General features: G+C 38.1%; 1 protein-coding gene across 1 annotated transcript in view; it reads left to right on the top strand.

The window, feature by feature from the left end:
• Window positions 1-22,062, top strand: part of USH2A (usherin) — a 737,363-nt gene that overhangs the window by 474,166 nt on the left and 241,135 nt on the right. The window contains exons 39-41 of the mRNA XM_078441308.2: window positions 1,910-2,060; window positions 2,654-2,796; window positions 13,646-14,274. Of these exons, the coding sequence (XP_078297434.2) occupies window positions 1,910-2,060; window positions 2,654-2,796; window positions 13,646-14,274 (923 nt within the window). The remainder of the gene's footprint in view (window positions 1-1,909; window positions 2,061-2,653; window positions 2,797-13,645; window positions 14,275-22,062) is intronic.

Here is a 22,062-nt window from a genome sequence, read left to right as displayed (position 1 = left end):
GCACACTCCCTTTCATTTTCTCTTCCCTTACCCTGCTTTATTTTTCTCTTGAGCTTATCTACCCGGTATGATCTTAGGTACCCATTTGCTTAATGCTTGCTCCCTCTGTTTACATGTAAGTTCCATAGGGTCAAGGGCCATATCTGTTTTACTCGGTGTTATTCCCCCTCCACACAAAGAATACTTTGCACAGAGTAAAGGCTCAATAAATGCTTATTGAATAAATTAGTGGATTATCGATGAACTCGACCCTTACAACAGATTGATGAATCACATCATGTAATTCGTCTTTTCCCATCACTGGCCATTCATTAGCTTCCTAGTTCACAGGCAGGTTCTCCTGAGGGGGAAAGTGTATAAAATCACACACTACGTAAGGTTGTGTATAAAAAGAAGTTGAAAATGAACCCTCCTAGGTATTTTAATTATTTTAATCCCTTCTCCTTCCTCACCAATGGCTTCTAGTAATCCTTGGCAATTAGAAACTTACATTACAGGGCACTTGGAAGGTTCAGTTGTTCAAACATTCGACTCTTGATCTCAGCTCAGGTCATAATCTCACAGTTCATGGGTTCGAGCCCCGCATCAGGCTCTGTGCCGATGGTGCAGAACCTACTTGGCATTCTGTCTCTCCTTCTCTCTGCCCTTCCGCTGTTTGTGCCTGTGCTCTCTCTCTCTCTCCCTCAAAAAGAAATAAATAAACTTTTTAAAAAAGAAGCTTATATTAAAATTAGGATGTTCCTGAAAACTTACAGTATCTTAGCACTTAAATTATGCTAAAGAAAGTTCAGATCAGTCCGATGTCGTCATCATCATCATCATCATCACCACAAAAACAACTAACTAATCATTACCAGGACCCAAAACAAGGTGCTTTATTTACATCACTTCTGATTTTCCCAACAATCCTGCAAAGGAAAACTATCCCCATCCCAAAGGTAAGAAACATACGCTGAGAGCCATTAGGTGATTCTTGATTCTCCTGAAGTCACAGAGCTTTGCTTCTGACTAGCTCTGGAACAAATTTTTATATGATAGTTTCATTCAAGTTATACCTGTTGGAAAAATTAATTTAGTAATCAGACTCATCTTGTCATTTTTTTTAAGTCGAATGGACTTTAGTTTTCTTCATTCCTGTTAGACCTCGTAGAACTATTCAAATAGAGTTCCCTGATAGATTATATCAAGCAGACAGGCTGAATTCAGGAAAAATTTGCCAGAGATTCAACCAGACTAGGAAAAGCAACATGTATGCTTCAACTCACCACGTATTTGAATAAGGGAAACTGACTGTATAAAGCACATGGGGAAGGAACTTCAGTTTTTATGTTTTCGTTAAGTGAGAATTACACCTGCAATGTGCTATTTTCAGCCAACCGTGTGTACTTAATATTGTAGAAAATACAATTTTAATAAACCATCCTCAAAACACCAAAAAAAAAAAAAAAAAAGAAAGAAAGCCAGTTGTGATCATGAGTAGAAGCGGGATTAAGTGGCAATGGGTGATAATCGATGAGAGAAAGAAAAGATCTGGACTCCTTCACTGTTTGATTGCTTGATTGCTGAGGAAAGAGTTAATTTAAAAAGTTACTTTAATATTTGGTTCACTAAGTTCCCTACATGTTTTCAATTAGATAAACAGAAGTACAGGTGGGGATGTGCTGCATGTTCATTTGTCTTGCTGTTTGGGGGCTGGCTTTTCAGGTTGAAATACTAACGTAATTGTGTTGAAATGAACAATAAGGAAGTACAGTAGTTCAGGAATGAAAATGTTAAATTAAATGGACCATGTTTAACATTGTTGTTGATCCTGAGGAACAGTTTTTCCAGTATATGGAGCATTTCGATTCCATCCAACATATGTTCTCCACAGTTTTCTCTGCTCTAATTCATCTGTGTTTTTCGACAGCTCCAGATGGCGTGTTGCCTCCGAGGCTTTCATCTGCCACTCCAACCAGTCTTCAGGTTGTCTGGTCTACACCAGCTCGTAACAACGCTCCCGGCTCTCCCAGATACCAACTCCAGATGAGGCCCGGCCACTCCACCCATGGATATCTAGAGTGAGCCTGTTACTTTGTCATTCCTCCTAACTGTCACCTGGATTATATGTTATGGACATAACTTACTTTACCTCAATTTGTGAATAGGTCAGTTCTCCTTTGCAACAAATAAAGGCCACCTTTTAAAGGTTCAAATAAAAGACAAGCAATTCCTTAGGACACAATTATTTGCTCAGCAAAATTATCTATTTTCCATTTATATAGCATTAATATAGGATTTCTTCACCTTTAACTTTTCATGGGCATAGGTATTGCATGAAGCAGACATACACCTGAACTAAAAAAAGAAATGCTATCTGAACTGTAGATACAAAATTATAATACTTAGTCTACAAATTCCACGTGGCAATCAGCCTCAATAGTAGGCTAGAATCTTCTCGATACTACTAGAATTTACATCTCATATAAATGCAATATTACAAGCCCTCAGCCAAGTGGCTCCTTATTTTAAGAGAGATCTCCTGTGACAACAGAAAATTGCAGTACTTGCCTGGAATTTAACATTCTCTGAAAATTCCTTGCAGTAAGATTTTACTTGTTTTTATTTCTTTGAAAGTCTAAAGCTTCCTAATTAGCATTTCTTTCCTATGTAGGTTATTTTCCAATCCTTCTGCATCGTTAAGCTATGAAGTGAGAGATCTCCAACCGTACACAGAATATGAGTTTCGCTTGGTTGCCTCCAATGGATTTGGCAGTGCGCATAGTTCCTGGATTCTGTTCGTGACCACAGAGGACAGTAAGTGGTCTGAACAATACACAGCCAAATGTCGTCTACATTAGGGACTATTAAATGTCTTCAGTTTTTCCAAAACAGAGAAGTAAGCCTCCCCTGTTTTCTTGACATTTAGTGACAATAATCTTTTCTAGGCCAAGGATAGTCAGACTTCCAGAAAGAAGAAAAATGGGGGCTTGGGGGATTTTGAGGGTGAGGCCTTCAGAAGAAAAATTACTACAGGAAGAAGGAATTCGCAATAACTTATGGCATGGCCCCATTCTATCCTTCAGGGTACATCTAGGTGTCCTACAAGAGGAAAGTTATCATCTTCCACTCAATGTGCTCTGCTTTGGAGGAATCCTGACAGGCAGAAGAACATGAAATAGGGGTCTTGCTTCATGCAGATGCTTAACGTGTCGTTATACCTTTTCCTGGAAACAGATCCCATTCTACTTTCAGTCACACCTGAAAGACAGACTTCAGAATAGAGAAATATAATCTGATAACAATGGTTCTGCACTATTACAAAGACTAGATTGGGATTGCCTTATATAATCAATTAAGAGGCTTTCGAGTCTGTCACGAAAGTTATATTTTCATATATAGGTTTTTACTAGGTTATATATAGAAAATAAATATTTGGCTATAATGCTTAGTTTTATATAAATGACCTCTATAGGGGCATATATATATACATGTATATATATATATATATACATGTATATATATATATATATATATGTATATGGAAGTATAATTTTTTTTAGAAAAGTTTGAAATTAAATCAAGCTATACGGAGTGAATGAGGACACTGTATTTTTGAACATTGAGGTTTTTAGGGTTAATCTTGTCAAGTCTTTTAATCAGAGGCTTCTTAGAAGATGTTGCTCTGTTGGCCAATTGCCATTCTGGCTCTATATCCAATGAGGACCCAAGTGACTTTCAAAAGGCTAGATATTAATCAAAAGATATGGTATTTGAAAGAATCTCAATTGTATATTAAGTAGATTCTTTTATTGCTACAATACCCTTAATTATATTATTTTAGTAAGGATAAGACATCAAATGAGATAGAATCAGAACTATTTACCTTCCTTAAAGCTTACTTTATTTTTTTTGAAAAGGCCATGAAGAACAATAATATATAATACTTCATCCATTTCTCCAATTTGTAATCACTCCCTAGGAGCAGGTTAGGTACTTTACAAGGGCACATCCAGTCCTTTTGGTCTCTCGAGTACCATTTAGTAAATTATCAGCACAGTGCAATAAACGACACCCAAGACCCAGAAAGCATTAAGGCACCACTCAATGCACCTACACCCCTTTTAGGGGAAGCATCACACACACTCTAGGGAACCTGGCAGCCTAGTCACCAGACTGTATGCAGATTTATGAACTAGAGAGCTCACACTCAAAATAGATTTTTAAAGAAACATTATTTTAAAAACAACTGAAAATAGGCTTCCAATCCTCCTTCTTAGATATAGCGTACTTGATGGCACTCAATAAAGGTTAACTGAAAGTATTTAATGATTCAGCCCACTGCAGAGAGGATGACTCCATAGAATGCCACATTGGAAGAGAAGAGAAACAGTCCCCTTTTTGGCACCCACAATTTCCGTGGCCACAGAGAATGAGCAACACTTGAGTTTCCTCAGGGGTGATTCTCATTGAATAGAAGCCATGATCTTCTATCTACAGGCAAGAAGTTATCACATAAATAAAGTACAAAACATTGCAAAGTACCAACTAGCATAGCATTCTTTGTTGAACAAACTTACTCCTGCCTTAAGTGACCATAAAACAAGTCTACGGACTCTATGTGGTTAGAATTTTCATGCACTGAAGACATTTCCTTCTTTGTGATTTTTAGAACTGGGTTTGAAGGGAATAGTATTAACCCTTCATGTTCCTTAAGAATTGGTAACACATGATTATATAGCAGGTATTAACCCAAGAAACCCAGCCATCATTTTTATTTAAGTCCTTTCCCTGAAACTGATGACTTCTTCCTTCGTATGCCTCATGTGCACACTGCAAAGTCATATATATTATGAAAGAGCCAAAGGCTGGCCCTTTGCCCCTCCAGGTTAAGTTACCAGTGCATGCTTACCCCTGAGACATAATGGCAGTGTACTCTATATTTTGGGTGTCCGTGGAGATGGATGCCATTTCTGAAAGGATGTGCAATTGAGCTGACAAAGAGTGAGTGATTGGCATTGGGCACAAGCAGTTTTTCTGTCAAGGCTTCAAAGCATTGCACACGAAACCACCCATGCTGACAGCTCCATGCGAGAATCGCGCTTCATACTTGATCCTGACCGGCACCTCCCAGATGCCCAAGTGCAATGTCTAATATAAAAACTCTACATACCGTCTTACAGAATAAAACTGAGAAGTCACCTCATGCCCACATTTAAATTTCATACCATCAATATGCACCTTTCTACATCAACCAAAGCCTCAAAAGTTTCTGGTGCCACCACAGGTCACCAAGTGCAGTGTTTTTAGTGTGATATGGCAAGACTGTGATTTTCATCAAGCCTGTGACACTGCTGAAACCAGAAAGAGATACCAAGGCAGGAAATGAACTGCACACAGAGAAACAAATGCTTGAGTGCAAAGAGAAGTTCTCATGGACAGAGAAAAGGGTTGTGAAGAATTTTAATAGATTTTTTTTTTCAAATAATTTGTCATTTCTATCAGAGTGCCACCAATATCCAGTTCCATGCATTTTTAAAAATCTAGTGTGCTGATGCCAAATAATAATAATGCACATTTCCTATGAATATTTTAAATCCTGTTAAACGTGTGTTAATAAAAGATGTTTGTTCCAGCCAAGTTGGTCAGTGTAGTGTTCGACTGTTTGCAATCAGGTAAATACAAACAACTCATGGTTTTTGGGTTGTGTGTGTGTGTGTGTGTGTGTGTGTGTGTGTGTGTGTGTTGCATGCTGCTGGCAGTCTAAGAACCTGGCATGTCTGCAATTTGCAAAAATGCATGAAGATTGTGTTAGACCTGGGGCGCCTGGGTGACTCAGTCATTTAAGTGGCCAGCTTCTGCTCAGGTCGTGATCTCACAGTTCATGGGTTCGAGCCCCACATCAGGCTCTGTGCTGACAGCTCAGAGCATGGAGCCTGCTTTGGATTCTGTGTTACCCTCTCTCTCTGCCCCTCCCCCACTTGCACTCTGTCTCTCTCTCAAAAAAATAAACAAACAAACAAATAAATAAATCTTAAAAGATTGTGTTAGACTCGGATACGTGTGATTGCTAACATGAAGACACTTACCTAGCCACTGAAATTTTTGGTATTTTTTAACATGAAATAACCATTGCTCCTGATTGTTTTCTTCCCTTTCCCTTGTGTGTTTACAATGGTTTTCTGTGCAGTATATGCATATAGGCATTGGAGCCACTGGAAGGGCAAGGTTCCTGCAACCTCAGCATGGGGGCCTGTCCTTTGGCCTACTAAAATCCTGCCCTGTGTAAAATATGAGATGGCCCACTTTTCTTTAAAAATGTAGATTCCCTAGACCATCAAAAGCTGGAAAATCTGTTTCTCACAAAGTTTTTCAGGGAACAAGATTGAAATGTGGAATGTCTTTATTTCAGACATTTGAACAACAAACATGTATGGAATACACAGGCAATTAGATCAACCTACTAAAAATGAGATTGTTTTCTAAAAATTACTTTTCTCCTTCCAAAACAAAACAAAAACCCAAACTGGTTCTAGAGTAGGCCATTTCGTTATCATGTATTTTTAAAAGACTTTAAAAATCTGATTGTTTTATGAAATTTGAAGTTTAAAAACTCCATATCTGTATATATATTTTTAAATGTTGACTTATTTTTGAGAGAGAGGGAGAGAGCATCTGCAGGGAAGAGGCAGAGAGAGGGGTCAGAGGATCCAAAGTGAGCTCTGTGCTGACAGCAGAAAGCCCCATGCAGGGCTTGAACCCACAAACCCTGAGATCATAACTTGACCCGAAGTTGGACGTATAACTGACTGAGCCACCCACATTTATATTTGTAACCACTAATCTAAGAGACATTATTAAATAAAGTTTGTGGGATTCAAGCAGTTTATTTTGTAGATTTACTTACATAATTTTTCATGAGCTCATTATTTTGCTAACAGACAGATTGTTCATGAGGTTGGCCTGGAGTATGCTAATAGATAGGGGTATGTATCTTATCACCTACACAGTGGGATTTTATTTTTTTAATATTAAATATAATTTACTGTCTAATTGGTTTCCTTACAACACCCAGTGCTCATCGCAACAGGTGCCCTCCTCAGTGCCCATCACCCACTTTCCTCTCTCCCCCCCCACCACCCCCATCAACCCTCAGTTTGTTCTCAGCATTCAAGAGTCTCTTATGGTTTTTAAATACTCTGAACACACTTTATTCATTATATTAGACCTTGTTATTTTTCCCACGCTTAAAATACACCTTGAACAAAGAAGGAAGCAATGAGGGTCGTTATCCTAGTACCTGGATTCTGCTTTATTTTTTCTGTCAGCGTTTTTGAGTATCTGATCCCCAGCTCCCTCATTCATCTTTGAGATTCTCACGGCAGTTTACAAAGGAACAGGGGTTTTTCTGGAGTAAGAAAGACATTGCAATGTTACTTGAAATCTGTATTGAACAGAACAAGTTTCTTCCTTGTTTGTTGTCTGGCAAAATCTACTCATTCATCAAGCCTCAGCTCAAATGTCACCTCCTCTGTGAAGTCTTCCTTCCTCATTGCTACCGCAGAATTTTGATTTGTATTGTGCACCATCAACATCTCATTCTGAATTGTAACTTCTCAGGACCTAAGGCTCTGTCTCATTTATCTTTGTACCGTAATTTCCCCTTATCTGCCATCTTGCTTTCTTTTATTATGCGTTATTGCTGTTAATCTCTTACCGTGCCTAATGTATAAACTATCATAGGTACGTATGTATAGGAAAAACATAGTATGTATAGGGCTCAGAACGATCTGCAGTTTTAGGTATCCATTGGGGGTGCTGCAATGTATCCCCCACAGATAAAGGGGGATGACTGTATACCCCAGGCCTGGTAGAGGATCTGATATACAGCAGGTGCCCCCAAATTGCCAGGAAGTACTAATTAAAGAGACTTTTATGGAAGCAAATCCGTGAAAATTCAACCAAGCCAATTTTATCTGGGTACCTGCCCTGTCCCAGGGACCGAGAGAGACATCAAAGTTACAAGGATGATTAAGACGCTGTTCTTTCCTTGAGGCATCCATTATCTGACAAGGGGGACACAGAGTAGAGCCATCGTTAGAGTCTACAGAACTGAGGCTTCTATGCAAGCAAGCCCAGAGGCAGAGCGTTTCCCTCAACGTGGGGTGTCAGGAAAGCCTTCCCTGAGCAGAGAATCAGGAGAAGGAATAGGCACTGATTTATATTTGGAATTCACTTAAATATTAAATTTCAAATTTATTTCCTCACAATTGGCCCAGAAGAAGGCAGAAGCCGTAATTGCCGTTGGAGGTGTCCACTGACACGTGAGACTGGGGGGATGGCTTGCATAGTGTGCTGCCAGTGTTTCAGCCTCAGTGGGAGATGATAGGGGTATGTATGAGGATGAGAGGTGGGTGAGGATGAGAGGCAGGTGGAAGAGAAGGAAATCCCAAAAGCAATCCTCATTCTTTCCCTTGGTCGGAGGCAGCCTGCTGGCTGTCCCTTTGATTCAACACTGACTGTCTTCACTAGGATAATGAATGTTCTAATTCGAGAGGCGTCTCCTAGCCCCAAATCACGTCAATTTCAAAATGAGGCGGGGAGGGATATACAGGGAGAGAGTTCCAGAAGAAAAACACTTTTTCTTATTCTCGAAACCTGTAATGAGAGTGAGCTCTCTGAGTCTTGTGACAGGGAGAAGTAAAACTGTGGCATAAATTTGGATTCATTAATGAAGATAATTCTAGAGCAGGATTTTCTAGATCATTGAGTAAATGTGTTTGTGCTCTTAGGAGTATTTAAATTTTAAAATCTATCTGACACGGCGAACATCTTTTTATTAGTGTGTTTTGGAACTTAAAGTCTCAATCTATACCTTAAAAACCTTCTATATGAGAGAAAATAGCATTTGAAAGTTAGGGTGGAGCATATTCACATCAGTAGATTTTATTTTAACGAAGAAATACGAACTATGGGTTTCAGTAGTGTTGCACAATTATTTTGCTTTCTCCATTCTAACTAGGCTTCATAATTGCTTTAAATATTAACTGACACATTTATCCTTTCCACCAGCGATTACAGGTATCTATTTTATCGAGAAGATCCATGATGTAAGATAATTTTTTTAGTATTTATTTATTTTGAGAGAGAGAGAGCGAGAGAGCGAGAGAGCGAACACAAGTTGGGGAGGGGCAGAGAGGGAGGGAGACAGAGAATTTCATGCAGGCTCAGCCCTGTCAGCACAGGGTTCAATGCGGGGCTTGAGCCCAGGAGCTGTGAGATCATGACCTGAGCCGAAACCAAGGGTCAGACACTTAACCAGCTGAGCCAGCCAGGTGCCCCAGAAAGTAAATTATTTAATCTGCTGATTAGGAGAGCAAAATGGTTCTGTATCCATGTCACTACATACTTTGTTTTCCGTTGCATGGATTCCATCCCCCTACATTCTTGTATTTCCAGAATTAATAAAAGCAAATGTTAATGATTATTTTTACATTCTTATTTTAATATCCTAAGAACCCAAGCTAAAAGCAACCAATAGAAACTCCTTTGAAAGGATGGATTGATTAATGAAAAATCTATCCACCCAGCCTCAATTTCCTCCCTGAGCTCTTGGCTCTCTTTTGGGTACGTAAGGCATACTGTTCTTCCAAATCTGGAACCTCCAATTCTTTTAGGACTTTTTTTCTGCTTTCATAAATTCTCACATCGACACTTCTGATTTTCTGTCCCAAACTTTCAAAGAAGAATTCAAAGCCATTCACTCCAAAACATGCCCCAGTTCAGAAATCAAAACATTCTTCCTAAGCTACACTCCCTCCACTCTCTCATGGGAGAGATGGAGAAAAAGAGTTTCCCAGTACTGGGTCTCCTCCTTACAGACTATCAAATGGTATTCTTTCAATTTCACCAAGCTTTCTTAAACAATTCCTATGCTTCACTGCCCACTTCCTATTTTATCAGTTGTCAAGAAGCTGCATGTTCATTTTTGTGCAAAATAAGAGTAACCCGTTTTTAATATTTGTTTTGGGATACAACTCTCGTGCCCTTTATCATTACAAGATTAATATTTCTTTATTTTATTGGTCCTATTACATTTAAGTCTTATGATGAGCTGTCAAGAATCCCTTGGGAAAGTAGTTGGGGTATAAATAATGAAATGATAAAAGAATTCATGATTAAAGAGAAGCTGGATTCCATCACTCTTCTGCTAACGTATCAGGAGTGAATGTCAAAAGGCTACATTAACAATTAGCTTACAACGTATTGCTTTATATAATCATACATCCATATATTTTGCTACCTTGCGTGTTAATTCATGGGCAAATTTGGGGGATATTCTTGTGTGGAGTTAATATTACTGAAAAGAGCTTTTAAACTGAGTTTTTAACTAGAAGTTGCTTCACTAGGGCAATAATGAGAACATAACAGGAAAACCGAGCGCTCCGTGGGTAACGCTAATAGCGAACGAGCGTAGGAGGCCCATGGAAACCACTGGAAGTTATATACACACCGAAAGCGTGAGTCATTCAGACCATTTATTCCTACGCACACACACATCCACATGCGCGTGCGTGTGCGCCCACACCCTTCCCAGTTCGCACACCTGACTATGAAAATAAATAAGCAGACCCCTCTGTTAACAATTTTATGGCTCTATTTTAGGCTGCGTCTGAACTTTTGAAGCTGATGAGCAAAATAGTTTCCCATAAAAGATAATTTCATTTGCCAAAATGAAACTACTCTCTGTTATTAATGCTGTAATGAAATGGCCTGAAACATGAATCAGTGATCTGAACAGAAAGGATGCTCCCGTTCCCACCTCCGGCGGGGGTGGGGGGAGTTCTCTAAACAATTACACCCACGGAGAGGGCTGTACAGTTGTATTTTCATCACTGGCCAGTTGAGCTGTGTGGCTGTCATACTTCCCAGTCTCCCCTCCAGTGACAGCCGCATTGACAACATGTTATACTCCACATTGATTTTACAGTTAAGGAGCTGATTGTGATATATAGGGATTTTAAGAATTCAGCTGAGAGGCTGACTTTTGCCTTTTATCATTCCATTAAAATTTTATAACCATCTTTTTCATGTCATTTCATCCATGAATTCTTACTTTAGAAAGTGATAGCTACTGCTGTGAGCATAACTTTCCTCATGTTCAGAGCTTTTTATTGTATTAGCAAACTACCCCAATTACAGTTATTACTCATGTTTTACATAATTGTGGTGACCCTTTCCACCATGCAGTAGCATGCCAGTTGATTTGTATATAGAATTAGATGATTCGGCTTATCATTTGAAAGCACTAAATTGGAAGAGTGCCGGGAGTCAGGTTTTAACACTTCCCCGGCCAAAGGAGCTAATGAGGCTGCTTTCAGCTTCCTCTCCTGAATCACACAAGTTTAAGGACCCTTCGTGCAACAAGAGCAGGGAGCCTACTCAGCTAGAGCGGGAAGCTAATAAAATGTATGCTGGCTTTTAAGGGGAAAAAAAATCATGAAATTGAAATTGAACATCTCGTCTTTCCCAAGATAAGAGATCATCTTTAAGGAAAGCTCGTGCTCTGTGAGGGCTTAAAGTGCCAGTTCATCTCATTACCGTAGATGTTTCACCTATAAAACTATCATCCGATTCGGGAGAAATAAAAGGCTTATCCCCATCATAACAGAGAACAAACTGTGTCATTGCTGCTCCTTTTTCCTGAAGAAGCTCACAGTTTGATAGTGTACAAATGAGACATAATTAATTAAGCAAGACCCTGCTGAAAACTCGAATGGAAATGATTCTGATTCTTAAATGTATATTATTCTTTTTTAGAGGGTGGTGGTGACATAGGGTAAGACAATAAAGGCTTCAATCTCTGCCACTGATTTTATGGACCCTGATCTCAGAGGATCTGGTGTTCCAAAACGACATTGGCATCTTGTGAGACTCACGCTTGTTTCTTCTTAGCTAAACCTGGATGGCCAGCATGAATAAAAAAAGGATCCGTATCCCTGTTTTCATATAGTAATTGGGGCTGCTACTATGTATCAGAGATCAAAAGTAAGAAAGGTCACAGTGGTTTTAAGAAAGCTTTAAAGAGAAAGTTGACAACAGACTAACATGGAAAATGCGATCCATATCAAAATCACTGTACTTTCAGGATTTTTCTCCTCAAATCGGGTGCATTACCAAATGGTCAGAAACGGCTTGACTTCAGGGTTAGCACATGGTACAACGTCTTTCCTCTCAAAAAAGTAATTATGACCCTAGCATCAGTCCGGTTGGTGACAACTACGTGGATCGTGTTGTGCGAAAGTGCGTTCCTATGGACGCTCACATGACCAGCTATTACTGTAGTCGCTGACTGTAAGAAATGGTTGCATTTCACATTTAAACCTTGGGTGTAACACTGAATCACGTCCACACACTCACATAATCAACGCTGTTTTAAACAATTACTAAATCCAAGTATATCTTCTCTAAAGATTTTCAATAAAATCTAATGTTCACAGAAAAATCTCATAAATGTCAAAATTGCTGTGGGCAGAAAAGGGGGATATAGTATTTTCTTGATCTGTTGTAGCAATTTATAGATTTCAGGCCGTGGTTTATAAGAATGCTAAATGTTCTGGAATTACAGCTGTTACTGATCAGTGATTGAGCCAGATTTGTGTTATTGCACCATGTTCTTGCTTGTACCTAGAGAGCAGTAAAGCCTCCATATAATAAAAAGCACCTGCATTTTAAATGAAATTTCAATTGAAAAACTTAACAGCCCTTCAAATTGCAGAATTTAACGCAGCCCAGTAAAGCTTAAATAACACTTTGCCTCCGCAGGCTGAGGGGTTTGCATTCAAGGTGACTTGATTGTGTCGCATGGTGAAATTATTTACAATTAAGGAATTTCTCTGGAGGGCTGCAGAATATTTGCTGTTCCACAACACCTAGGCAGGCATATGGTGGGCCTTTTTCAGTATTCATGGAGCCTCCTGAACCTTTATGATAATTGAATCAGTTAGAGTGCTGAGTAGAGCAAGCATAAAACCTGTTAACCTAAAGGTCAGATCTGTGCATTGTTTATTTATCAGTAGGTGAAAGAGCTAAATCGGCAGCTTCTGTCACAGTCACAGTAAAAAATCACCTATAATATTAACAGGGAGTAGATAAATTGCAAAACATGGATTAGAATGATAAACAGAACTAGGTATAATATGGAATATATAATGAGAGATGCTGAAGGATTTTACTGGGCTGTAAAATATGCAGGTTTGTTATGATAGTGTTATTGATTATAATTAGTTACTGGGGCTCTAGAAAAATGTGGTGAAGCTGGAACTTTGCTTACCATAGCCCTCTTGTATATTTCTCTAATAATATCTGTATTTCAGAAAAGCCCTCCTGATATTTTTAATCATTAGCTTTAATAAAGAGAAATGATTTTAATGAAGTTATCTTAGAAAGGAAAATGACAGTTTAGTTCAGCAGTATCCAACGAGTACCTCTTGCACATTTATGAGCAGTCAGGGTTCTTGTCTTTATGACATTTATTTATTTATTAACTGGCCTTTGCCAATTGACGAATTTCATACCTTGATAGGAGGGTTATTTTAACTTCATTTTGAGAAGCTGTGGGAAGTTTCCGAGAGATATCACTTCTTGAATTTATTCTACTTTATAGAACCTGGACCGATGGACCCTCCAGTTCTTCTGGACGTGAAGTCAAGAACGATGTCAGTCATCTGGCAACATCCTTTAAAGCCCAATGGGGTCATTACCCATTATAACATTTACCAACACGGTCATCTCTACCGGAAAACTTCTGGAAATGTCACTAATTGCACGGTGATCCATTTACGCCCATATACTGCCTATAAGTTTCAAGTGGAAGCCTGTACTTCAAAAGGGTGTTCCCTCTCACCAGAGTCCCAGACTGTCTGGACACTCCCAGATGCACCAGAAGGTATCCCAAGTCCAGAGTTGTTCTCTGATACCCCAACATCTGTGATTATATCTTGGCAACCTCCTACTCACCCCAACGGTTTAGTGGAGAACTTCACAATTGACAGAAGAGCCCAAGGGGAGGAAGAAGTTACTACCCTGGTGACTCTCCCAAGAAGTCATTCCATGAGGTTTATTGACAAGACTTCTGCTCTCAGCCCATGGACAAAATATGAATACAGGGTACTGATGAGCACTCTTAATGGAGGTACGAACGGCAGTGATTGGGTAGCAGTGACCACAAGACCCTCACGACCTGCTGGGGTACAGCCACCTGTCGTGCATGTGCTAGGACCTGATTCAGCTGAGGTAAGACACTGAGTGTTCTGTCTCCTTTGCAGACTTAGGAATTTACCCTGGATTGACTCCGTGTTGAACAGAGCCATCTACTGACAAAACGCATACATTTGCCATTTTAGGCATTCACTGAAAAAACTGGGTTTTGGCCTTTGGCCCAAACTATCTTGAATTCGATGTCAGTTTTTCATTTCTCCCTGTATCCCCTTAATTATATTGTCGAGATGCTTCCATTTGCCTCACACACCTGAAATACTTTGAATGCCACAACGGGATGCTTAGCTTAACCACCACGTCAGATTTAAATAGATCAGAAAATGAGAAGAGATGGGGAAATGCAGAGGAATGGATTAGCATGCTAACAAAAGTTCCAATTATCCATATTCTGATTTTTTTTAATGATCAAAGAATCAAAATGATGGGGAAAGGAATAAAAATAGCGCATTCCTGGGCTATCTAGAAAGTGTTCAATTATTCACTTCATTCTACTGGGAATGAACTCTAGAGGACAGGATAACTACCATTGTTTTGGCTTGCATACAAACTTCATTCAAGGGAAATTAGTGTAACCAAACAGGAGGGAGTTCTGTAGCTTAGAAGCCTCTTTTGTGTAAATACACACACGCTTCCATGGATTCAGTCTTGTACCACTGCCAAAAGCATTGGTACAGTAGCTTGCTCACCAGAGCACAAAACAAAGGATATTTGCATAACAGCAAAGTTCATCTGTTGAGATTATTCCTTGGATCTATGTTGTGTGTTCTCTCTCCCCCACCAAAAGCAAACACTAGGTGTTGCTAAATAGTGTAAATTGTTGAAGAAATTTAATTTGACCTACAAACTAAAATCTATTTGGAAAAGCCTTTTTTAGTTTCAAGAAGAGGCTGGTCCAAGCAATATCACGGTCAAAGCAATATCAAATGTGTGTAGAATTCTGTTGATAATACGCTAAAAAGGAAATTAATTTGAAGCATATGATATACTATGTTTCTCATATGAATTGAGCAACCTTAAGAGTTGTTCTTCATTCAAAAGAAAAACAAGACAACAAAACAAAATCCCAAACAAACCTAGAGTTATTAGTCATTCCAGAAACAACTTTTTGTTACAATCCTGGGGGAATTTTGCACGATGTCAGTAGCATTACCAATCAATATAATGCAACATAAACACTGTCCCTTCTCAAAGGCAAAGCTATGAAATGGACGTTTTTCTGGATTCTTTATAACAAAAGTTTAATAACTAGTCAGATCTTTAAAAAGAACAAATATTTTCAGAAGAATAATGTCTCCATGCACAAGGCTACTTGATTCAGCGTATGTAGATAATGATCAAAGGTATCCAAAACTAATGGCCTGGCTTTTTCTTCTTCCTTTCTTTTTTATTCCAACTTTTGATTTTGTAACCTTATCCAGGAATGGAATAACGTACATGGCTTGTCCACTTGTTAGAGTTAAATTTATTTAGCTTGGCTAGGAAGCTGAATTTCCCAGGCTCACGCTGACCAGGTCAGGAATCTAAAAGTCTCTATATAGGTACCTGAAATATATGGCCACTGCATATTAATGCTAATTTTAAAAAAAAAATCACACCTTTTATTAATTCTCATTTTATTTGCAACTAGAAAATCAAAAGGTAACCATGAAGAGATGCTTTAGGAATAGTCGACTAAATCTAGTATAGGATGATATGTATTTAAATATTAAAACGACATATTTGTGCTTCAGTATTATCGACTCACATTATATTCAGGAAGATCTTAAGATTGCCAAAGTACATCTTCTGGTGATGTGGCTTATCTGGTACACAAAGGCATGTGACTGCAATACAGTGATTTCTTTGTGTAAAATATATTTAAAAGTTAAAATGGCATATACATAAAATCTTAATGAGAAGTATCGTCATTAGTACACTGGTTAAAAAATTCATTCACCATTTACCACGGAGAGTCATTCTGAGTATTAGGTGAAAGAAATTTTTGATAATACCAACAGCAACAGCACTAATAATAGCTTCAATTCTGCTAACATTTATTGAGCAATAACGCACCTGCATGAGTGCCTATTTTAGTACTGAGAATACACCAGAGACCAAAACAGAATCCCTACTATCACGGAGCTTGCATTTTAGACAGAACTACACAAATAAATATTGGCATTCCCAGAGTGACAAGGACTTAGGAGAAGGAAAAAAAAAAAAAACAGATTAAGAAGAAAGAACACCAGCCTATAGGATGGGGTAGAACAGGAATGGATTGGTATTTCTCCTTAGTTCTTGCCGTGTTGTGCCACGTGTTCTGTTCACTGCTACACCGTGCTGCCAGTGAGAAGTCACGGTCTAACCAGAAAAGCAAGGGAAACTCCACCTACTTCAGCCAACTAGAAAACAAGGTAACATAGTAATAAGTGTAAAAAGGTGTGGTATGACTTGGCATAGATTCGAGCTTAGAGAAGAGAAAATTGTAGACCACACTGCATATCAAAATCATATTTTTTACGTTTATTTATGTATCTTGAGACAGCGTGTGTGCAAGTGAGGAAGGGGAGAGAGTAAGAGAGAGAGAGAGTGAGAAAGAGAGAGAGAGAGAGAGAGCATCCCAAGCAGGGTCCATGTTCCATTCTGAGACAGACATGGGGCTCGATCCCATGACTGTGAGATCATGACCTGAGCTGAAATCAGGAGTCGGACATTTAACTTACTGAGCCATCCAGGCACCCCCAAAATTAAATTCTTAACATTGTATTTGATTGTTTGATTATAAAGAAAAGAAATAATATATGATGTCACAGAGGTTATCTGAAAAAGTGAAAGCTGTTAGGGATGCCCGGGTGGCTCAGTTGGTTAAGTGTCAGCCTCTTTGATTTTGGCTCACGTCATGATCTCACCATTCACGAGACGGAGCCCTGAGTTGGCTACACACAGACAGGGTGGAGCCTGCTTGAGTTTCTCTCTCTCTCTGCCCTGCCCTCACTCATGCACACACACTCACTCTCTCTCTCTCTCTCAAAATAAATAAACATTTTTTAAAAATTATTTAAAAAATGAAAACCATGCACTTTTATTTGGTATTTAATCACTTAAGAACATTTATGGCATTTTATAAAGTTGGTAAATGCTGTACCAATACTTGAAATAGATAGTTCAGTAACCTATAGATTAATTTCATATATGAATATACGTCCAAAACTTCTCAATAAAATATTAGCAAATTGAATTAAGGAATATATTAAAAGAATGGCACGCCAGGACAAATTTGGCTTGACTCCAAAAACGTCAGAATGGTTCAAAATCAGGACATCTATCAACATACTTCTTAATCAACTAATCAAAGAAAAAAGATCATATATTTTTTATCAATAGATACAGAAAAAGGATTTGTAAAGTTCAGCAGCCATTTCTAGCAAAACTTCAATGTAAAATCAGATTATGATAAAGTTGACTTATAAGAATGCTGGTGATTAAGACACAATTCTTTTCACTTTATAAGAGCAAAAGATTTATAAGATTGCTGCACTCACTAAGTCTTGAGTATGATACAGGACTAATAAAAAAAAACATAAAAATAACTAAGTTGTGGGGCACGTGGGTGGCTCAGTCATTTAAACATCCAACTCTCGATCTCAGCTTAGGTCTTGATCTCAGAGTCGTGAGTTCAAGTCCTGTGTTGGGCTCCATGCTGGGCATGAAGCCTACTCAAAATAAATAAATAAATAAAAGAATAACTAAGTTGTGTAATGATGTGATGTCATGAACAAACTTCCTTGAATGCGATGACGTGGGTGCAGCCCCACTTTCCACAGCTAAAGCAGAATAAAAGACAACAGTCCTGCAGTTCTCAGTCTTCATGTAGTAGAGTCCTTGCTGGGCTCAGACCACTGAAGGACCAGCTGTGTTGTGTGTGTCACAAGAAGCAACAGTGCCCTCCAGATTGTGTCTGCTCACTGTGTTACTTGGGTGTGTACTCTTAATGTTGCTCATTTACAAACAAATCTGATAAGAACCCAAAGTGAAGAGAGTTGAGTCTTCATCACCATTATCACCTAATTGTGAAGTATTCCAGTCTTTGATGTCTGCTTAAATCAAACCATAAAATGTATCTCTATATAACATCTTATGGAAGAAAACAAAATAATAATGATGATTACTATTTATTGAGTTCATATTAAGTTCCAGGAATTGCTCTCATTTAGTCCTTAACCCAACCCTCTCAGATAGACACTATTATTATCCCCATTTCACAGGAAGGAAAACTGAGAATTGAGAGATGAAGTAACCTGCTTAAGATTACATACAGAGAAGAGCCGCCTTACCCACCATGGTGGTTCCAAGAGCACATGCTGTTCTCAACTTCTCACTACAACAAATGGAGAACGTGCTGTCTTCCTAAATGGAAGGAGTTAATTCCACAACATGTCAGTCCTTCTAGGATTGACATATACACCTAATATCATTCAAAATCAGAATGCCAATAATGTTTTGTTTCAAATTGGATCAAATGATCTTTAACTATATAAAGAAGACTAAATAGTTGAAATATTCTAGAAAGTTATGGAAGAAAAGTATACCGAGGTGACATCTTCTTCAGTATTTACACTTATTATAAATCTACTAAATGACAATAGTATGGTGTTGGCATAACAATAGACAAATGATCATTGGAGCAGACTGGACTTTAGACACAGATACAAGTATACATGGGAACTTGAGTTATTGTAGAAGAAACATTTTATTTCACTGGGAAATAATGGTTTGCTTCAAAAATGATACTGGCTGACAGTCCATGTGTAAGAAAAAAAAAGATCTTTCCATTATATCGTAAGTAAATTAAAATTAAATTTAAAATTTAACATTAAAAATAGAAATCTTAAAAAATAAGAAAAATTCCATATAATTTAAAGATTAGGGGGCTCTTTCTAAAGAAAAAACAAAGAAAGAAAGAAACTCAGAAGTCTTAAAAGAAAATACAGTTATATTTAACTAGAAAATAATTTGTTTCCTACAAGCCATAAGACTCCCCCTCACCAAAAAAAAAAAAAAAAAGTGGGTCCCTCAGTGGCTCAGTCAGTTAAACGACCAACTTTTGATTTCAGCTCAGGTCATGACCTCACGAATTGTGAAATCAAGTCCTGCATCAGGCTCTGCACTGGCAGCACAGAACCTGCTTGAAACTCTCTTTTTCCCTCTCTCTGTCTCTGCCCCTCCTCCCCCCACCACACTCTCTCTCTCTCAAAATAAATAAACATTAAAAAAAAAAAAAGTTAAACTCCAAGAGGTAGATTGGGAAAAATCTGTAACACACATTATAGAATAATAGATTATTTCTCCATAACATAGAAGGAACTTATTATTTATTTATTTATTTATTTAATTTATGTATTTTTAATTTATTGTCAATTTAGCTAACATACAGTGTAGTCTTGGCTTCAGGAATAGATTCCTGTGTCATCACTTATATACAATACCCAGTGCTCATCCCAACAAGTGCCCTCCTCAATGCCCATCGCCTACCTCCCCACCCCCACAACCCCCCACCCCATCAACCCTCAGTTTGTTCTCTGTATTTAAGAGTCTCTTATGGTTTGCCTCCTTCTCTGTTCATAACTTATTTCCTTCCCTTCCCCCATGGTCTTCTGTTAAGTTTCTCAAATTCCACATATGAGTGAAAACATATGGTATCTGTCTTTCTCTGACTGACTTATTTCTCTTAGTTTAATACCCTCCATTTCCATCCATGTTGTTGCGAATGGCAAGATTTCAATCTTTTTCATTGCCGAGTAGTATTCCATTGTGTGTGTGTGTGTGTGTGTGTGTGTGTGTGTGTGTGTGTGTGTGTATATATATATATATACACCACATCTTCTTTATTCATTCATCAGTTGATGGACATTTAGACTCTTTCCATAATTTAACTATTGTTGCTAGCACTGCTATAAACATTGCAGTCCATGTGCCCCTATGAATCACCCTCCTGTTACATTTGGATAAATTCCAAAAGTAGTGCTATTGCTGGGTTGTAGGGTAGTTCTATTTTTAATTTTTTTGAGAAATCTCCACCCTGTTTTACGGGTACAATTGCGGCTGCATCGGTTTGCATTCCCACCAACAGTGCAAGAGAGTTCCCCTTTTTCCACAACCTCACCAGCATATGTTGTTTCCTGAGGTGTTACTTCTAGCCATTCTGACTGGCATGAGATGGTATCTCAACGTGGTTTTGATTTATATTTCCCTGATAATGAGTGATGTTGAGCCTCTTTTCATATATCCGTTTGCCATCTGGATGTCTCCTTTGGAAAAGTGTCTATTCAGGGGTGCCCGGGTAGCTCAGTCAGTTAAGCGTCTGACTTCTGCTCAGGTCATGGTCTCACGGTTCATGGGTTCGAGCCCCGCATAGGGCTCTGTGCTGACAGCTCAGAGCCTGGAGCCTGTTTCGGATTCTGAGTCTCCTTCTTTCTCTGCCCCTCTCTTGCTCGCACTCTCTCTCTCTCTCAAAAATAAGTAAACACTAAAAAAAATTTAAAAAAAAAGGAAAAGTGTCTATTCATGTCTCATAGAAGGAACTTCTAATAATTTACTTTTCTAATAATTTATGATTAAAAGACAGTTCAATAGAAAATAATGTATAAAATATGGATAATTTAAAGAGGAAGGAAGATATGTAAAGTGTCAATATTTGGAAATATTTATAGCTCACAAAAAAACAAAGAGAATGCAAACTAATTGGAGAAATAATTAAGTAATAATTAATAACTAAGTAAAATAATAAGTAATACATAAGCACAAACTAAAAAGAGTGGTAGTTTTAACAGTTTATGAGGATACAGATCATGGACACTTTCTTTCATTTTCTGTAATAAAGTGAATTACCTCAACCTTTCAGAAAGTAATCCATCAATAATCATTAAACTTAAACATAATGCACCTTTGGCATAGCAATTCTTGCTAACCTATCCAATAAAAATAAATACAATGATATGTATATATACATTTTAAAGTATTGTTTTTAGCAGTAGGGAAATGTCAATAGGATAAAAAGTGAATAATTTGTTTTCAATCATGAAAGGAGTATTATGTAATAGCAAAAAACAAAAAACAAAAACGAATATGCCTGTAGTCTATTGTTAAGTGTAAAAATTAAGTTACAGGTTAGTAGGAATAGAATAAACATTTTTTTGGTAAAAAAAAAATTAAAGAGAGACAGCTCACATATATGTGGGTATATTTGCTTTGCTTATCTGAGCATACCAGAAAGTATGAAACACTATATCCCAAGATAGTACCTGTTCAATTTAGGAGGGTAGCCTGCCGTGGAGAGGTCATGGGACGAGGCAGAGGTAAAGGGCCACACCCCACTTTTCATTTGTACATTAACAGTCGGTTTTCATTTAAGATATTAGATTTGTATCTTGCCATGAGAGAAAGTGTACAAGTTTATGTAAGTTTAAAAGAAAGGGATGATATTCTGAAAGAGAAATTTAAGTTTATTTCAACAAATACTTATTATACACCTTGTTCTGTAAGAGAAGCTTTGCCGGGGAGTCTGTTGTCAAGAGGAATTGCTATATGGAGTCAAATGGTCCACACCCTTGGTCCTTGTATACTCACACGTTGTATGAACTAGTGCTAGAATTATGCAACCGTATATAGACATGAAGGCAAAGATGGTCTCTTCACATTAGACATGAAGGAAACTGAGGCTCAGATATGTTAAGTGTTTTGCTCAAAGTCTCACAGCTTCAGTTGAATAGTCTGGATCACCAATCAGGGACATTGATTCTGAACCCATTCTCAACCCATTATGTC

Source organism: Panthera onca, chromosome F1 (assembly GCF_046562875.1).
Source record: "Panthera onca isolate mPanOnc1 chromosome F1, mPanOnc1 haplotype 2, whole genome shotgun sequence".
In the NCBI taxonomy this organism is placed as follows: Eukaryota; Metazoa; Chordata; class Mammalia; order Carnivora; family Felidae; genus Panthera; species Panthera onca.
Note: the sequence above shows the minus strand (reverse complement) of the source record. Positions and strands in the feature narration are given on the sequence as shown.